A 20,693-nucleotide genomic window follows, 5' to 3' on the forward strand; every position below is an offset into this window, starting at 1 on the left:
GGCCATGACGTCAAAGGAAAAGAACAGAAATAATGTGTATAAAGGAAAAACAGAATTGAATTGATATCTCACTCAGTTTGATTATTTCAGGTGGGTTGTTTATCGGCAAACTATGGATAGCCCTGAATGTTTCAGTGCTGCCCACTTTCAGCGTTACCTTTCAAGTGTTCTTGAGTCCCAGCAGAACCGCAGCGCACGTCAATCCAGTTACAGTAGAAAGAAAATGAGGCTGTTGGTGGTCTTGCAAGGGTAAGTCTTTCAAATGTTAGACAAGCAGTTTCTGCAATAGATTCTTCTCTTCTATTCTCATAAGTATTTCAGGGATCCCCATCACTGCTTTGTAGTTCTGTCAAACACAATAAGATTGATCTTCAGGAGAGTACACCGCTCTCAGTTCTGCTCTTCAGATCTCCTAGGTTAAGCTGTTTTGTAATTTGTAATTTCTGCTTGCCTTCACTGGAAGAAGGTATTCATAAAATGAGTCTTGGGTCATATTCTGACAACAGTCAGGCATGGCTTTGGCCTTACCCCCTCCGGTAACCTGTTGAAGTGTCTGGAGCCCTTAATAGAGAATACTTTACCTCTGGTCCTCACAGACTTCATCCTGAGTACTGTTGATAGTGTGTTTCTAGTGCAGCACTGCTTTTTTAATGGGTCATGATAGCGAGGCACTCATCTTCCAGAAACTGATGAGAATGCATTATCTTGATATCTCACACCCTCCCCTTAATCCCACTTCACATATGGTGGCCAACTAAAGGTACTGATCTCAATTTTGAAAGCCCTTGATTTTTTGGGGACCTGAGGTAAATCTTATGAACTACTTTTAGAACTGCAGATGGAAGTTACTGTAGCTGCTATAGCATTGTTTAGTTTCTGGAGCAACAACTGTTGTATTTACTGTATGCATCCAAGTGTCACAAAATACTTCTCTGTATTACCCAGTAGATACCATTTATTGTAGAGAAGAAAACAATAAGGTACAGCAAAAATGTACAACAGCTTTGTGCATCATGCAGAAAAGCTTGTCAGCTGAGCAAACATCCTACTTTTCACAATTAGTTTTACGTTTGAAGGTTAAGATACTGAAAATGTTTGGAAAACATCAATAGGGTGGAGTACCATCCCATTCCTCTCCAAGGGAAAACCTCTTGTGTGGAAAATTACTTAAAAGCCTTAAAGGTTTTTGCTAGACTTCAATATTGAGTGTCTTGAAAATATTTAATTTCACGAAGTAAGATGTAGTTTAATTCTTTGAATACCACAGCTAGATCTTCCTTTGGAAAAGCATTGTAAAGATATTCTGAACAAGCCATGCAGAAGGATTTCTATTAAATAATTTCAGGGTTTTGTGATCTAAATAAGCCATTCATTATTTTTTTTCCTCAGTGTGAACATAAAGGTAAAATTTCTGTGAGTGAGATTTTAAACCCAAAAATAGATCAATGTTAACTATAAGAACTGTTGTTCTTCCCTTTGCATGTGTTGCAGCTGATATTAATATACATATATAATGTGTGTGGTGTAATTTGTTATAGTGTCTTAATATACCAAGTGAGGCGAAGGCCTTGTCTACATGAACATTTTGTTCTTCTTAGAGTACTTGCTCATATCAATTCCAATTTAGGTGTGCACGCGCTGTGTGCACATTCGTTTGAAGATTTTTATCCTAGCAACACTCGGTGGGTCGGCTGGGTCGCCCCCTGTAGTGGCGCTATTATGGTGCCGGATATATACCCCTGCCGACCCATCGCCCCTTCAGTTCCTTCTTACCGCCCATGATGGTCATTGGAACTGTGGATCCCTGATCTCTGCTTCCCTAGCTTTCCTCATGTTTTCTCTATAGATAGTTGTAGATATGGTTAGTTTTTAGTCTTCTGTGTATAGATAATGTGTACCATTGTTGGGGGATGGAGGATTATCCCCTTTTCTGCACTCTGATGCCGGGGCTCATGCCCAGGTCACCGGGTTTCAAACCGTGCTTGGCACGCCTCAAGCCGATGCCAGTGGGCGATCCCCACGACTCCTGCGTGAAGTGACTCAGGGAATCCCACCTCCCTAATAAGTGCCGCATTTGTAAGGCCTTTAAGCCTAGGACAAAGAAGGAGCGGGACTTGCGTTTGAAGCAGCTCCTCGTGGAGGTGGCACTTAGCCCTGCGCCCTCAGTACCGAGTGCTGAACAGACTTCTTCAGTCCGAAGTGGTCCTTCGGCCCTGGAATGTTCTGGTATCGCAAAAGAACCTCGGCCAGAGGTCCCGGTACCACTCCCCGGTTCCGTCCCATGACCAGTCAGCTCGAGACATGACACCTGCTCAAGGACTCTTGTTGTACAGACAAAACTACACAGGATCTTTTCAGGGGGTAAGACAAAGATGTCACATTTATTATGATGATGATCTGATTTATGACCAATAACTAATATCTTAATCCTTACATACACGCGCGCGCGCACATGCGCATGCACACTGCATAGTTACCAGTCCTGAACATAGTTTGAGTTCGTGGCTTGATTTTGCAGTTGAGTTCGTAGCTTGTGGCCAGGAAAGCTGGGCACAACGACGAGCTGAGCTCTCTGTTGGGCCTGCACCGATGCCCTTCCATGTTGGCAGCAGAATGTTACCTCCCCAAAGTCTTCCATCTCACCCATCCTTTTTGTAGGCTTTAGTTTGAATCCAGACTCTATAGGTCTTGCTGTGTCACGTTGTCTCTGAGTTTGGTGATTGATCACCTGTCAACTGCAGCGTGACTTTCAGCCTGGGACCTGGCTTAGATCTTCCTTCTATTGTACCTTTTCTTTTTAGGGTGGACTTTTCTTACTTTGTTAGGGCTCTTGTCTGCATCTTCAGCCGTTGGTGTGTGAACTTTATTTCATCAGGACAGGCTGGAGCTGGAGGTTGATACCATCATCCATACATACCTCATTCACACATCTAAACTAACTAATAAGATTACAGCAGGATTTGCAAAATGAAGGTTGGAGAAAGCTTTTACAAAATGGAGTGAGCTTTTTAAAATGGGGTTTGAATTACAATATGGCAAACAGTGAACAGAAGTTATATTGATAAAGTGAAAAATAAAAAACAATTTATCAGTTCTACACTATCAGCCCCCTCTTGGCCTTCAAGACACATTTCAGCATTGTCTCAGACGGGGAGCAGGTATTACACCCAAGGTCATGACACAGAGGCAGCCAGTTACACCAATGCGGAGAGTCAGGATCCTGACCAAGGCCCCCCTCAGTGGTTCTTCTGGACACCTTGGGCATACCATCAGGCCCAAGGTGATCCCTCAGCTGCACCACGGTCAGCCCCCTCAGAACACCATGTATCGGATGCAACTGTGAGCCGTCCTCCCCCTACGGGCATGGATGACGATGCTGTCTAGCTGATGGACGCCCAGGCCTCACCTATGCCTGACACCAGTCTCCAGGACCCTCGCCAGTAGGAGCCTCTCCAGGACTCCCTTGTCCCTGGCCTTTCCTCCTCCTCATCACCTGATGAGGCAGTGGCAGGCACATCCTCCTCTGGCCCTCCAATGGACTTGAGGGCTCACCAAGATCTTCTGCGATGGATGGTGCAGAATATGAATTTGCAAGTGGAGAAGGTGCCAGAGATAGAAGACCCGGTGGTGGACATTTTATCAGTGGACGCCCCTACCACAGTTGCCCTGCCTTTTATCCACACTATCCAAGCCAATGAAGATATGATCTGGCAGTCTCCAACCTCTATTCCTCCCACTGCCGGAGGGGTGGAGAGGAAATATATGGTGCCATACAAGGGTTATGAGTATTTGTATGTGCTTCCTCACCCTTGCTCCTTGGTGGTGCAGTCTGTTAATGAGCGTGAACGTCGTGGCCAGCAAGCTCCTGCCCCCAAGTCTAAAGAGGCTAGGCTCCTTAACTTGTTTGGCCACAAGATTTACTCGGCGAGGGGCCTCCAGCTTAGGGTAGCTAACCAACAAGTTCTCCTGAGCAGATATAATTATAACACGTGGACCTCCATGAGGAAGTTTATGGAGCTTATTCCCCAGGAGTCCTGTCAAGAATTCATGGCCCTGCTGGAAGAAGGGAAAAAGGTGGCGAGAACCTCCTTCCAAGCATCCTTGGATGCAGCTGATTCTGCAGCCAGAACTCTGACTTCAGGAGTGGTGATGAGACGCATTTCCTGGCTCCTGGTGTCCAGCCTTCCACCTGAGCTGCAGCAGACAATACAAGACTTGCACTTTGAAGGCCAGGGGCTATTCACCGAAAAAACTGACCCCAGGCTTCAAAGCCTAAAGGACAATAGAATAATTATGCGCTCTCTGGGGATGCACACCCCAGTAACCCAGCGCAGACCCTTCTGCCCCCAGTCTCAACGCACCTACCCCATCCCTCGTCCACAACAGGATTTTGCTAGAAGACATGACAGGGGTAACCGCAGGAGGCAGTCTGGTCCCCAAGGGGGTTAGAATCAGGGTCACCCTAAACCGCCGGCGGGGCCCAAACTAAACTTTTGAAGGTGCGCCCGAGGGCGGACAACCAGTCTCTTTCCCGGATCCTTCTCCACCCTTCTGCAACCATGTCTCCTATCTCCTCCCTGCATAGTCCCGCCTGACCTCAGATCATTGGGTCCTACGCATGGTGGAAATGGGATACCAACTTCAGTTTATTTTGCTCCCACCCTCCCTCCACGTCCCTCTTCAGGGACCCCTCTCATGAGCAATTCCTCCTACAGGAGATTCAGATGTTCCTAACTGTTGGAGCTATAGAAGAGGTACCAAAAGACATGAGGGGCAAGCGGTTTTACTCCCGCTACTTCCTAATTCCCAAAGCAAAGGAAAGTCTGAAACAGATCCTAGACCTGCAGGGACTCAACAAATTCATGGTAAAGTTGAAGTTCCGCATGGTATCCCTGGGAACCATCATCCCATCTCTGGATCCGGGAGACTGGTACGCTGCCCTCGATATGAAGGATGCATATTTCCACGTCGCGTTTTACCCACCACACAGGCAATACCTTCGCTTTGTGGTCAACCAACAGCACTTTCAATTTGCGGTCCTTCCGTTCGGCCTCTCTGCGGCCCCACGAGTTTTTACAAAATGCATGGCTGTCATCGCGGCCTCCTTCCGTCATCGTTGAGTACAAGTCTTCCCGTACCTAGACGACTGGCTCATTTGGGGACCCTCGGAGATGCAAGTGCGCCATCATGTGCATGTCGTCACAGATCTCTTCAGACGGCTCGGCCTGATGCTCAACATCGAGAAGTCCACTCTGGTACCCACACAGAGAATAGACTTCATTGAAGCGATCCTAAACTCCAATCTCTCCAGAGCTTGCCTACCACAGCCTCATTTTCAGGCTATGGCAATGGAATTCAAGGCCTCCACAGCTTTCTGACATCGTCGGTTCACATGTGTCTCGGTCTCTTGGGCCACATGGCCGCCTGCACTTTTGTGACTGAACACACCAGACTGCGCCTCCATCCACTTAAGACTTGGCTTTCCTCAGTGTACCACCTGGGCCGCAACAGCCTGGACACGATTCTCACTGTTCCCAAGGACATCTTAGGCTCCTTGACTTGGTGGCTGAATCTCTCCCTGGTCTGTGCAGGGATGCTTTTCCATGCACCACAACCTTCGATAGCTCTGACCACAGACGCGTCATCTCTAGGTTGGGGCGCTCACCTCACGGGTCTCCATACACAAGGCCTCTTGTCGGCGCAAGAAGTGACCCTACACATCAACGTGAGGGAGCTGAGGGCCGTTTGTGTAGCGTGTCAAGTGTTTGGAGAACATCTCCAAGGTCGTTGTGTTACAGTGTTCATGGACAACGCAACAGCCATGTTTTACATAAACAAGTAGGGCAGAGCACTCTCCTCCCTCCTTTGTCAGGACGCCGTTCAGCTCTGGGAGTTTTGTATAGGCAGCTCAGTTGATCTGGTAGCTTCCTTTCTCCCAGGAGTTCAGAACACCCTGGCGGATCACCTCAGCAGATCCTTCCTAGCTCTCGAGTGGTCGATTAGTCTGGATGTTATCCATTTCATTTTCCGGAAGTGGAGATTTCCCCACATAGACCTCTTCGCCTCTCACTAGAATCGGAAGTGTCACGTGACGCTTCCAGGGACGCTCCCGGGGCTCCCTCTTGGACGCATTTCTGATAGTATGGAAAGACCATCTCCTCTGTGCCTTTCCACCGTTCCCATTGGTCCACAAGGTCCTACTCGAGCTCCGCAGAGACGAGACCTACTTAATCCTGATTGCTCCAGCGTGGCCGAGACAGCACTGGTACACCACGTTGCTCAACCTGTCGGTGACTGACCCAATTCCCCTACCACTCTGGCCGGATCTCATAACTCAGGAACACGGCAGACTTCACCACCCAGACCTGCAGTCCCTCCATCTCACAGCATGGATGCTGCATAGCTAAGTCAATCCGAGCTGCATTGTTCCACTGCGGTTCAACAGGTGCTCCTGGGTAACAGGAAGCCGTCCACTAGGTCGACATACCTGGCCAAGTGGAAGCGTTTCTCCTGCTGGTGCGCTCAGCATGATGCTGTCCCCACTCAGTTAACAGTCCCCACTGTCCTGAAATACCTCTGGTCCTTGAAGCAGCACGGCCTAGCAGTCTCCTCCATAAAGGTGCACCTGGCAGCCATCTCTGCTTTCCATCCAGGGGAGAACGGGCGTTCAGTCTTTTCTAACCCTGTGGTTATCAGATTCCTCAAGGGCTTGGAGCGCTTGTACCTGCAGATTCAGCGTCCGAACCTGACAAGGGACCTCAGTCTAGTTCTATCCAGACTCATGGGTGCCCCCTTTGAGCTGCTGGCCACCTGCTCGCTGCTGTACCTTTCCTGGAAGACAGCTTTCCTCTTCACCATTGCATCGGCAAGGCGAGTGTTGGAACTTCGGGCCCTCACAGCAGACCCCCGCTTATATGATGTTTCATAAGGACAAGGTATAGCTGCGACCTCACCCTGCATTCCTCCCTAAGGTAGTATCTGCTTTCCTCGTCAACCAGTACATCTTTCTCCTGGTCTTCTTCCCAAAACCATATTCCTCACGTTGGGAGCAACAGTTGCATTCCCTATATGTTCGTAGGGCTCTTGCCTTTTACATCGAGAGAACAAAGCCCTTTCGAAAGACTCCTCAACTCTTTGTAGCAGTAACAGACCGGGTGAAGGGCCTTCCGGTCTCCTCACAGCGAATTTCATCTTGAATGATGTCTTGCATCCGTGCCTGTTATGACTTGGCTCACGTTCCAATTGGCCAACTTGCAGCCCATTCTATGCGGGCCCAAGCTTCATCTGCCGCCTTCCTGGCCCACGTACCCATCCAGGAGATCTATCAGGCAGCTACCTGGTCATCTGTGAACACTTTTGTGTCACACTATGCATTGGTGCAACGGTCCAGAGATGACGCGGCATTTGGTTCAGCAGTGTTGCATTCTGCAACATCTCACTCCGACCCCACCACCTAGATAAGGCTTGGGAGTCACCTAAATTGTAATCGATATGAGCAAGCACTCGAAGAAGAAAAGACGGTTACTCACTTTTGTGACTGTTTGTTCTTTGAGATGTGTTGCTCATATCCATTCCAAACCCTCCTTCCCCTCTGTTGGAATAGCCAGCAAGAAGGAACTGAAGGGGCGATAGGTCGGCAGGGATATATATCTGGTGCCATAATGGCGCCACTCCAGGGGGCGACCCAGCCAACCCACCGAGTGTTGCTAGGGTAAAAATCTTCCGATGAACGTGCACACAGTACGCACACACCTAAACTGGAATGGATATGAGCAACACATCTCGAAGAACAGTTACAAAGGTGAGTAACCATCGTTTCTCTGCAAGCTGTTGTGTGAATCTACCCCACACTAGTCTATGTACCTACTGTCCATGTGTACCATTCTGAAGCACACTGACAGTTCATTAGTGTGTTTTGATCTACCCTGCTTTGAAACAGGAGTACATTAAAGTGCATTAATGAACAGATAGTGCATGTCAGCAGAGTCCATATGGACCGTTAGTGCACAGCAGGCTAACGTGTGGTAGATTCATAGACTGGCTTGAAGAAAACTAAATGTTCATGGAGACAAACCTGAGTTGTATTTGCTATGAGAACCGTAATTTAGGATTTCATGTCTCTTGCATTTAAAAAAAATCTCAACCTTTAACTTAAATTTGCGTAACTCAAGAAACAGATAAATCCACACGTTTGTTTTTATTTCATTAGTTTTTATTCAGGTAATTACACATGTGAACATGCAACAGTTTTTGCTGTTGAATGTTCTCATAGACTTTAAGGTCAGAAGGGACCATTATGATCATCTAGTCTGACCTCCTGCACAATGCAGGCCACAGAATCTCACCCACCCACTCCTGTAACAAACCCCTAACCAATGTCTGAGTTATTGAAGTCCTCAAATTGTGGTTTGAAGACCTCAAGCTGCAGAGAATCCTCCAGCAAGTGACCCGTGCCCGACGCTGCAGAGGAAGGCGAAAAACCTCCAGGGCCTCTGCCAATCATCCCTGGAGGAAAATTCCTTCCTGACCCCAAATATGGCGATCAGTTAAACCCTGAGCATGTGAGCAAGACTCACCAGCCAGCACCCAGGAAAGAATTCTCTGTAGTAACTCAGATCCCACCCAATCTAACATCCCATCACAGACCCTTGGGCATATTTACCTGCTAATAATCAAAAATGAATTAATTGCCAGAATTAGGCTATCCCATCATACCATCCCCTCCATAAACGTATCAAGCGTAGTCTTGAAGCCAGATATGTCTTTTGCCCCCACTACTCCCCTTGGAAGGCTGTTCCAGAACTTCACTCCTCTGATGGTTAGGAACCTTCGTCTAATTTCAAGTCTAAACTTCCTGATGGCCAGTTTATATCCATTAGTTCTTGTGTCCACATTGGTACTAAGCCTAAATAATTCCTCTCCCTCTGATATTTATCCCTCTGATATACTTAGAGACCAATCATATCCCCCCATAACCTTCTTTTGGTTAGGCTAAACAAGTCAAGCTCTTTGAATCTCCTTTCGTAAGATAGGTTTTCCATTCCTCAGATCATCCTAGTATCCCTTCTCTGTACCTGTTCCAGTTTGAATTCATCCTTCTTAAACATGGGAGACCAGAACTGCACACACTATTCCAGATGAGGTCTCGCCAGTGCCTTGTATAACGGTACTAAGACCTCCTTTTCTTTACTGGAAATATCTTGCCCGATGCATCTTAAGACCAAATTAGCTTTTTTCACAGCCATATCACATTGGTGGCTCATAGTCATCCTGTGGTCAGCCAATACTTCCAACTGATGTGTCCCCAATTTATAAGTAAAATTCTTGTTGTTAATCCCTAAATGCATGACCTTGCACTTTTTACTATTTAATTTCATCCTATTACTATTACTCCAGTTTACAAGGTCACCTTGATCTTCCTGTATGACATCCCAGTCCTTCTCTATGTTAGCAATACTGCCCAGTTGTGTGTCATCAGCTGACTTTATTAGCACATCCCCACTTTTTGTGCCAAGGTCAGTAATAAAAAGATTAAATAAGATTGGTCCCAAAACCGATTCCTGAGGAACTCTACTAGTAACCTCCTTCCAGCCTGACTGTTCACCTTTCAGTATGACCCGTTGTAGTCTCCCCTTTAACCATTTCCTTATCCACCTTTCAATTTTCATGTTGATACCCATCTTTTCCAATTTAATAACTCCCCATGTGGAACCATATCAAATGCCTTACTGGAATCAAGGTAAATTAGATCCAAAACCAAATCTAAAATGTCATCCCCTCATACTCTCTCTGATCCAGAGCGGATTGTGCCCTGCAGAGCATGCAAACTCTGAAATTCTGGTTTAGAACTGGTGGTGAAGAACAAAACCATATTCAGTTAAAACTGTTGCAGGAATTTTAAGTAGGCCTTGGTCAAGTTCAATTTCATGTAAATATGCCTAGTCATGTGGGGGAAAAGCTATTAGATCTTTAATTAACATGAGTGGATAGAATCTCTTTTTTTATATACATTATCTTAAAGATGACCACTTCAACAGCACACGTTAACACCATGGTGGGAGGTGGTCAGTCTTGAATCAGAAGGATTTGCCAAAAGTCTCAAGCTGAATCTACACTAGGGAATTATAAAAAGTTTGCAGCGTGGTCTGGTAGATATTAGACTTCCTACATTTTGTTGGGAGCTGAACTCTGGGCATCGACTAGTACAGAGAAACCCAATTGTTAATATAATTTGAGGACTTTGTACTTCAAAGAGACCAGACTTCAAAGAGAAACTGCTGAGCTTCAGTTCATCTGCAAATTTGACACCATCAGCTCAGGATTGAACAAAGACTGTGAATGGCTTGCCAATTACAGAACCAGTTTCTCCTCTCTTGGTTTTCACACCTCAACTGCTAGAACAGGGCCTCATCCTCCCTGATTGAACTGACCTCGTTATCTCTAGCTTGCTTGCTAGCGCACATATATATACCTGCCCCTTGATATTTCCATTACATGCATCTGAGGAAGTGGGTATTCACCCACGAAGGCTCATGCTCCAAAACGTCTGTTAGTCTATAAGGTGCCACAGGATTCTTTGCTGCTTTTACAGATCCAGACTAACACGGCTACCCTCTGATACTTGCCTAAAAGTAAATACTTTTCAATAAACTCAGTTGAGTTAATTTCATTTGTTTTGTTCCCATGCACTAGTACAAGTTACAAACACAGTGGAGGAATAGTTCAATTCAAGTGGAATGTTAAGTTGGAATTCTTCTTAAAGAAATGTCAGAGAAACATTTCTGTTGGCATTGGGTTTTGTACTTCCTTTCTTTACAAAACCTACAATTTGGACTTCAATAAAATGTATTGTGTTTCCTCTAAGTCTTCAGTTAACATGCACATCATTTGCAGAAGGCATAATGTGAATTTCTTCCTATCTTCTTGTTTCTGTGCCTCTTGAAAGCAGAAGTTTACACTTATGCAGTGTTAAGTTTATAATAGTGCTTTGTGCAGTAGCTGTCAGTAATTTCTGATGGCACTTCTGTTTTCTTTGTGTAAGTAAATGTCTGAATGCCTAAATTTCTTGCATACTGAATTGTGTAACAAACATTTTCTTAGAACTCTAGTAATTTATTTTGATTAGTTGTTGACATGGTTCTTGTATTTCTGTCACTTCACACTTCACTTTGTTCTCTTTGCAGATATACAGATGTTATTGATGTTGTACAGGCACTGCAGACTCACCCTGACCCTGTCGTGAAGTCCTCTTTCATCATAGGAACAATTTCTACTTGCGTAGAACCACTTAGCTGCTATATGGAACATCGGTACATTTTAAAATCTCAATTGTTTTGTGTATTTCTCGTGTATATATAGCTGGGTCTGTTCTATCATCTTGTGAGACTAATGCAACCATATTATGCTGTGTTGCTTGTGCACAGCTGAGTTGGCTTGTTGTGTTGTAACTTCACAAAATGTTCTCATTTTGAGTTTATATCATTTTAACAGAGCTTTTAAGTGCAGCTTGACTTACATATTTAATGTGGGATTGTCATCCTCTGGAAAAGCAAAATTTTGTTCTCAAAAGGTTTAAGTTGGAAAAAGAAATTAATGCTGGCATATGTGGATCATGTAGAAACAAACAAAAAAACAGTTTATAGTTGTTGATCTTTACAAAGCACATAAATCATTGCAGTGATTCTTCAGTGAAACTTTGTTATCCTTCATATGGCCAGATAATAAGAAAATTTTATTTCAGTTTGGGTACCTGATTAATTACTACTTTTTGTTTTCTTAAAGTCAGCTATCAAATGAAGACACTGCACATTCAAGATGTGAATTTTCTTGGTTCTCGGTTTCCAATTTTACAGAATATAGTGACAAAAAATAGGAGAGGAAATTCTGGAAGTGTTAGTTGCACTTCTTAGATTATTTTTAAAAAATTGGCATGCAGCCAAGCAACTAAAACTTTAAATAGCAAATTACACTTCATAAACTCTTCCTATGTGCCCAACCCAAACTGCAGAGATGACAAAATCTTGATACTTTGTTAAAATGCTTTTCAAGGGATGTGGAACAGAGCTGATTTTAAGACTTTGAAGACTTTGTGGCCCTAGATATAAACACTACACACCATTTTTACAGCTATTTATGATCTCAGTAAGCAGATGAATTCTGTCTCTTTGAGTAAATACCAAGTGCCTCCGCCATAATCTTTTAATTTGACATAGATAATGTTAACCACAAATGAAGGTTATTACTATAAATATTTCATTAAGAGTATGATGAAAGAATTGCCGGTTATCTCCTGAAGTGAAGTAGCTGTTGATGGCGAAGACATAGCCCATGTAGTGCCTATTTCTGTCTCACTTTGAAGCTTCCTTCTATAAGAGCTTGCAAAAGTACAGAATCTGGCAGACCTAAAATGGCTTTATGCTGCAATCAGTCTTTCTGAGTATGGAAGCTCTGATGGTTCCAGAAGAGTAGATTTTGTCTTGCTGTCCGAACCTTTTATATTTACAAACAGAACCTCTTGTCCTCCCAAGTTTAGTTACTGTAGCTATCCAATTAATTCAAGCTCTACGGCTAAGTCATCTACAGTGCCTGATAATGGAGGGCTTTTTTTTGTTCCAGAATATTACTCCTCTAATTGAGCTCATTACAGGTTTGATAAAGTTGATAAATGGTGTCACTACTGTGATTGTTGATATAATGCCAGAAGTACGTATGGTACTGTTCCAAAGGGTAAAATAGACCAGATATGAATTCTGCCCTAAAAAGCTTGTGATGTGTTCTAAAGGTACAAACTGGAAGCACAACAATAACTCATGTTTTTAACACTGTACCTTTTCAAAGTATATACCAGTCTTTTATTAATTAACTCAGTGTAATACCAGATAGACCAAACAGACTGAAAGTAGTCCCGGAAACAAGAAAGCTTCATAAAATAGATTTGTTTTCCAAAAGTGCTTACAGGCAGGGAAAGCACTTAGTAAACATGACTTGGAACGCTATTCCATGCCATGGGATAGCATAAAAGAAGGCTTGAAGATGGGACAGGATGGTGATGCCATGTTAAGTCTAATAGTAGACATTGTTCAAATGATTGGAAGTCTTCAAACTTGACACAAGGATTATGCTTGTCTTAGGGCTCAATTTAGATTATTAATTAGATGTCAGGTACCCAGGCCCAATCAGCTTATTAATGAAAGATAAATCAGTGCTATACAGAAAAGGTTAAGACTTCATTCAGTCCTGGGAGCAGGTTTGCAGCTGACACTTGCTGTTCCAAAGTGATTATAAAAACTACCTGCTTTTATATATTAGCTATTTACCACAAGTGGAAATACCTAACTATTACAGGCCTTTCTTATCTGACCTAGTTTCTTCCTCCTGTTTTTCAGGGTATACCCCAGTTACTTCTAGCACCTTACTAAATTAAAGACACATGTGTTGATTATTCCAATTATCCTAGCACATTTTTTGTATTTGGCATCACTTCTGAAAGGTTCTGCATATGAAACAAGAGTTACATGTGGTTCAGTTGCTAATAAGCTTTCACAGTGAAGCTTCTGGGAAATGAAAAGCATGCTGGAATTTGGTTCATAGTTAGTATAAATGCCAACAATAGAACCCTTCTAGAAATAGATAGTATTGGGTAACTGTTGGTAGAGAGCATCTGTTCATACTGTGATTTTTAACATTAAGATTTCTTCTTTTGTTTTCCAGATTCCTTTTTCCTAAATTCCTGGATCAGTGTTCACAAGGTAAATAAACTTTGCTTCTTTGGGAAATGATGCAGAACAAAACCTGTCAATACCTGGGCTTTAAACATTGCCTGGACCAATGATTTCTGACTTTTCAGCCTGAGGAGTAAACGTGTATTTTGCAAAACAGTCAAGAGGCCAGTATCAATAGTTTGAGGTGCATTCTTTGTCCTGCATAGCTGTCTTCGATGCCTCTCGCTCCACAACAGATAGCTTGGGAGGGAGGAATGGCTGGAGCATAAGGCATTCCAACTATCTGTAGATGCAGTGTGGTCTCTAGGGGGCTGTTGTCAGCTGGCACACTGTAGAACAGACTCCTGACTGCTGTAACCTGGGCTCTAACAGAGAATCAGCAAGCTAAAACTAGCTGTTAGTTCTTGGTTTCTACTAATGTCCTCCTCTCCTCTCCTGGACGTCAGCGTAGGGAAGGGGAATCGTCCTTTCCTGGGCACCCCTTAGGCTCAGGCAGAGTCAGCCATGCTCTTGTAGCCTGGTGCAACTTCAAGCTAGTCTCTTTTTTACCTCCTTTGTGATGCAGCAGGTAGGGGGCAGTGGGGAAGCAGATCAGAGCTCATGTGAGCAGTGCAATGAAACGTGTCCTCCCACTTTCTTCCTTCTTTCCACCCTGAGCCCCTGCACCCCATTTCCCCCAACTTCCTGTCACAAACAGGAATGATTCAGATGCTTCAGTTTTAAAGTCCATGAGCCATGCTCTGCTTTAAGTTCCCTCTAAGCTGCGCGGCTGCTCAGCTGCCTATTAAGCCACACAGAGGTCAGGGCTGGGGCAGGGAGAGATACCCCTCCCTACCACCCCAGCATGGACTTACCACTACCTGGGGAGAGGTGCCCCTCCCTTGGCCAGGGCCAGGCCGCTGGAGCTGCTGAGGCCAGAGAGAGGTCCCTCTGCCCCAGAACCAAGCTGCTGCGGGGAGTCATTTCTCCCCACTACAACCCTAGGGTAACCTGCACCCCAAACCCCTCAACCCCAGCCCCCACCCCAGAGCCCACCCTGCACTCTAACCCTATTGCCTCAGCCCCAAGCCTCTTTCCACACCCTAAACCCTTCATCCCCAGCCCACCGCAGATCCCTCACCCACCAGCCAGAGCCCTCATTCCCCCATACCCCAACCCTCTGCCCCAGCCCTGAGCCCCCTCCCACACTCCAAACCCGTCAGCCCCACCCCACCACATGAATTCTGTTATGTGCACCAATATCAAAGTGATGTCACACATCACCTTCATATTGGTGCACATAACAAAATTCCTTTTGCATGTGGATGTAAAAAAATTAGAAGGAACACTGCTTGAGGATCACCTTTTTTTATTCATAATCAAAGGGCTTGTCTTCACTACTGGGGTAAGTCAACCTAAGGTATGCTCCTCCAGCTACGTGAATAACATAGCTTGAGTCAGCATAGCTTAGGTTGACTTACCCTGGTGTCTTCACTGCGCTGCATCAACGGGCGATGCTCTCCAGTCAACTTAACTCGACCTTCTCAAAGCGCTGGAGTACCAGGGTCAACGTTGATTGCAGCAGTGTCAATCTTCTTCCTGACGCCCTTGGGAGCCACAGGTTAGGCACTGCTGCTCTAGACATCACAGAAAAATCTATACTAATTTTCAGTCAGCCAATGTCCTTTTGCATTGGACTCTAAGAACTGAGTAAAAATGTGTACAATATGAATATTGACTTATGAAAGTCATCTGCATAAAAGTAAGTATTGAAATTTCATTAAAATCTACAACAGTTATTACTTTTTCTTACTACTGAAAAAGCTTGTGAAAGTAGATTGTTGTCCAGTAGCTGTAGCTAAATAAGAAATATTCTGCTTTACTACAGTATTAGCCTTTGGTTCTACTCTGAAAAGTGATTAAAAATGGCACCACGTTCAAAAGATCTGTTTTGTGGCTATGTTCCATTACGTCTCCTTGGTTTGAAACAAAAACGTGTTTACTACTATTTTCTCTGGTCACAGTGGGAAGTCGGAACAGCTGTGGATATGAGCTGCGTTCTGTCCCTTCTCATGCCTTGTCAAGAAAATTGTTGTTTAAGTTCCAAATGGAAGATCTTTTTGGTAGCCTGCAAATTCAACCTGATATCTGAAAGTCAATCTTTCTTTTTAACTTTGTTTTTAATCCTTGCCTATTTTCTCATTCTTTTCAATCCTGGTGGTGGTTTTGTCTGTAATGCTGGTTTCAGGTGCACAGCTATGGTGCTGCGTCACTTACACATATTAGTAAGTTAATTTGTTTTCAATCAAAATTATGAACTACTAGTGTAAAGCAGCAATATGCAAGTTATCCATTTGGTGGCGCCAATTAAATGGGGAAATTTTTTTAAAAGAAAATATCCAACACGTGCTCTTATGAGCAAACCTGCGGTGGTGGTTGGGTCTACATTTTACCTTTCAGGTCATTTGTGTTAGCCACATAGTAACTTGTAAGTGTATCTCTTAGTTTGTTTGAAGTTCCCTGTGCTTGCTGTTCTATCCTTCAGCCTCTCAATTCCAATTTTAGATGGGTCTCAAATTAGTCTAAGAACCTCTTGAGATAAAGATATTAGAAGGTCCAATTCTGACCTTCCACTGTAAGTATTTCTACTTAAATGGTTTGCTCTTGCAAGTACCCTCTATTTTGTCTCATGTTAGTGTTCATGGTATAGGGGAAATGCCTGAAATAGTTTATAAATTGGACTCGGGACATGAGGGAATTTTCAAGTTCAGTACTACAGCCTGGGAGTTACTGGGGATCTTGCACCCTATGTTCCGTCATCCCTTGGGTGAGGTATTAAAAGTTCCTTCAGTTCTAATTCTTCTCAGAAATTAATGGTTCCTGTGGTTTTTTAAGAAAAGAGAGAGGGGGATAACACCAATATGCCAGCCAACATTCTTTCCCTTAATAAAATTGGTTCTGGTGCCCAAGGCTTGTTGGTGATAGAAGCTAGGATGTTATTTCTGATTCCCTTCAGAAGGCATTTGCAATAGCAGCAGCAGCTGGTTCCCATTTAACCTGTAATTTGTCTCCATGCTGTATTTGTTCACCAGGTGTAAAAAGGCATCTTCTGTATTCAAATCCAGGAAAGTTCCTGTAGATGAAAATAGTAACTGTTGTTTAGCCCTAAGTCTGGGAGAATGGATAGCCTCATGATTTTAAAGAGGGAATTTCTCTTTATGGCAGCACCAGCTGAAGTCTGTTACTTTACTTTTCTCCAGGGTTAGACTCAAGGAAGTTAGGTGTCCCACTAGTATTTTTCCAGCTGTTATCCTCATTTATGGCGTCTTGTGGAACTGTAATGGAGTGGAATGCAAACTTGGTGTCTAAAAGAACCATTTTGAAAATAGAAAGATTCTAATTTGTCTCTAAAAGTGACAATTGTCTGACTGTCCGAAGTCTCATATCTAAAATGGTATGGCCGAACGTATGTGTATTGAGCTTGCCATGAGGCTTAAATGTTTGTTTTTCTTTAAGTCCAATTTTATTAAATTGGCTTTTTCCTTCCCCTTTATTTCTTTTAAATTGGTTCTTGCACTAACTGATCAAACTTGGCTTCTATTCAGTGATACCACCAAATCGTTAAAAATCTGCAGGAATCCTGCTGTCAGTTGCCAAAGGAAGAGTCATATTTAGAAAAATCTACCCCAGCAACTGTAGAGAGCTGCACCATATTAGTAATTTCAGTGTTTAAGAGTTGCTGAGTCACAGGAATCCAAAGATTCAGACTCCTACCCCTACATCATCTGCCTCTCCCCTCCCCACACACACATGCAGGTTGTCTGAGGTCCTAGGTAGTTTGGCAGTAAAGTTTCTTAGTAATTTAAATATTATAAAAAATCATACCTAGGAGTTCTACTGTAATGGGGCTTTGAAAGGAGCAAGTGGGCTAATTCCACTAGGTAAATCCATGTCCATGTGAACTCTAGACTACAGAAGAAGCTACATTTGTATACACAGGCAGCATATGATAAAGTCAACTTTTTCTTCTTATTTTGTATTATCATAGTGCCTAGGAGCCCTTTCTATTGACTGGACCCTCTGGCGTTAGGTGCTGCACAGACATGACAGTCTCTGCCTCAAGAAGTAGAAACAAACAATATGGATACTGACAGATGGGAGAATACAAGGAAACAATGAGACAATATTGGTCAGCATAAGCTGTTGGGTCTTAGCATACCAGCAGCCTAATCACTGTCAAGTTTACATTTACAGTGAAAATGAAGATTTAGAGACATGAGGATCCCTTTATTTATCCTACTTTAATCTCCTTATTCTGAAAATGTTCCAGTATCAGTATTGTATCTGAAGATGATGATTTACTGCAGAGGTCATCAGCACCTTTCCTGAAAGGCATGCAGATGTGACTCAACTGGCAGAAATGCAGAGGGATAGGACAGGTGTCAATCCCTTCTTCCCTCACCCAAAGATAGCGTAGACCACTGGCTTTCAACCTTTCCAGACAACTGTACCACTTTCTGGAGTCTAGTTTGTCTTGAGTAATCCCAAGTTACACCTCACATAAAAACTACTTGCTTACAAAATCAGACATAAAAATATAAGCATCACAGCACACTATTACTGAAAAATTGCTTGCTTACTTATTTTTACCAGATAATTGTAAAATAAATCAATTGAAATATAAATACTGTATGTACATTTCAGTTTATAGTATACAGAGCAGTATAAACAACTCATCAGTACAAACTAAAATTTCGTATAGGCTTTGATGTGCTTTTTATGTAGCCTGATGTAAAAGTAGACAAATATCTAGATGAGTTGTACCCCTTGGAAAACCTCCATGTACCCCCAGGGGTACGTGTACCTCTGGATGAGAACTACTGGCCTTGACTAGCACTGTCATTTGAACAGCGGGATGATAGATCTCTTAGAAATTTCTCATGGAACTAAGCCTTCCCTTTGCTGCATCAAAAGTAATAGTGATTCTTTGTCTTCAGAGCACATCACAAGATTGAGCCTCAGAGCTTCATTTTGAGGGAGGTAAATTTCCCCATTTTACAGATGGGGAAGCTGAGTTAGAGTGGCACAGTATGTTGTTCAGGGTCATACAGTCAATGGGAGAGCTGAGATTAGAACTACACAGTTCCAAGTCCGAGTGAGTAGAATACAGTACCCTTCACAGAGTAACGTTCTTTAAGTGATTGGTTTTGAAATCCTCCATTTTATGTAGTGTAGGAGACTGTAACAATACCTCTGGACATTGATACAGAACACTGGTTATGTATCACTTTCTGCCTTGTCCCTCCAAAACTCTTTCCACTAAAGACCACCCCTGCAAAGTGGTGAATATTTTAACTGCTTGTAAGACCGGTGAGGAATATTGGTACTCAGTGTGTTTTGAAACTGATATAACAATAAAGTATGAGCAGCATGATGGAGACAGTAGCTTTGGTATGACTTAATTGCTGTTATCCAGTTATTAGTTGGCTTCTCTAAGATGGAAATACCTACCAGTGGTTACTCTCCATTTAAGAATAGAGGATTTTCTCCTCTAAACTTCTCTCCTTTTTGACTATCAAACAACTGTATTCTGGTTGGACTGTACACTAAATAGTCACAAACAAGTGCTTGCTTATGTGCAGAACTTTACACAGGTAAGTAAAGTTAAGCGCATACTGAAGTGTTTCTGGGGTGGGGGCCCAAATAGGAATAATCTTATTTCCTGAATATGCTATTCCCTCTTTCTAACTGCAACCTATGATGTCTTGTCTTTTTCGGGTTGTAAGATTGCTGGAGTTCAGGGATTTATTTTCTGTATATTTGTATAATGCCTGACACAACTGACAACTCTTCCCCCACACACACATACCAACATCACCTCACCTCCTTGGCCCCTAAGATACTGCAATATAAATGATTGATTAATAATTCAGAATAATTGCATCTGTTGATTGTTCCACATAACTTGTTTAAAATGCTATCAGCTTTAGATTCTCTCATTTTTAATAAGCTTTCCTTATTGCGGTGAGATGCAAACAAATACAAATTACCATTGATAAACTGAGTAGTCAATGGCTTGACCATACTTGATTCATTATGAAATATATTCAAGAGGCAAAATAACTAGTGTCAGTCAGGTTTATTGCTCTAAGCCAATAATAATATTGCATAGGGAAAAGGTTCTATGTATGATACCAGTCTTCAGGAGACTCTCATGCAGCGACATTATATTCACTTTATACAGATGGAGTGCTGCCAAAGTTGCATGTTTCAGCTGGTGTTATTTTTATGAAGATTTTTTGCAGGTTACACAACTCTTTACATGTCACTAAATTCCAACCCATTAATTTGTCCCAGTTCCCTAACTAGTTGTTCAGTTCCTTCTTTCTTTGTTTTGGATATTAGCATTTCCGGTACTGCTCTGTGAAGGTACTTCTCTAGCTTGTACTAAGACATAGGAAACTGGTCAAAATCAAGATAAATTTGTTCTATCTGCTTAGGCAAGGTATTTACTTAAGCAAATTAAAAGTGTTATGAGATACTTAGCATAAAGTGAACAGGATTATGGTATAGCCAGTTTAGGCTGTTTCACTATTAATATATTTGTGCTTGATGTTATTGGTGCTTAATGCAGACATGGGCCAACTTTTCTGGCCCGAGGGCTACATCTGGGTATGGAAATCGTATGGCGGGTCACGAGTGCTCATGAAATTGGTGGTTGGAGTGCGGGAGGGGCTGAGGGCTCCAGCTGGGGTTGCAGGCTCTGGGCTGGGGATGAGGGGTTGGGGGCGCAGGAGGGTGCTCTGGGCTGAGACAAAGGGGTTCTGAGGGTGGAAGGGGGATCAGGGTAGGGGCAAGGGTTTGGGGTATGAGAAGGGGTCAGGGGTACAGGCTCCAGGTGGCACTTAGCTCAAACAAGGCAGCTCCGGGAAGCAGCGGCATGTCCCCCCTCCGCCTCCTACACAGAGGCACAGCCAGGCGATTTGGGGCACT

The 20,693-nt window shown here is 43.4% G+C and overlaps 1 protein-coding gene across 1 annotated transcript in view; it reads left to right on the top strand.

The window, feature by feature from the left end:
* C5H20orf194 (chromosome 5 C20orf194 homolog) overlaps positions 1 to 20,693 on the top strand; it is a 135,248-nt gene that overhangs the window by 86,020 nt on the left and 28,535 nt on the right. Inside the window, exons 27-29 of the mRNA XM_030563095.1 lie at positions 91 to 249; positions 11,184 to 11,309; positions 13,711 to 13,748. Of these exons, the coding sequence (XP_030418955.1) occupies positions 91 to 249; positions 11,184 to 11,309; positions 13,711 to 13,748 (323 nt within the window). The remainder of the gene's footprint in view (positions 1 to 90; positions 250 to 11,183; positions 11,310 to 13,710; positions 13,749 to 20,693) is intronic.

The sequence above is a fragment of the Gopherus evgoodei genome, chromosome 5 (genome assembly GCF_007399415.2).
Source record: "Gopherus evgoodei ecotype Sinaloan lineage chromosome 5, rGopEvg1_v1.p, whole genome shotgun sequence".
NCBI classification, from domain to species: Eukaryota; Metazoa; Chordata; order Testudines; family Testudinidae; genus Gopherus; species Gopherus evgoodei.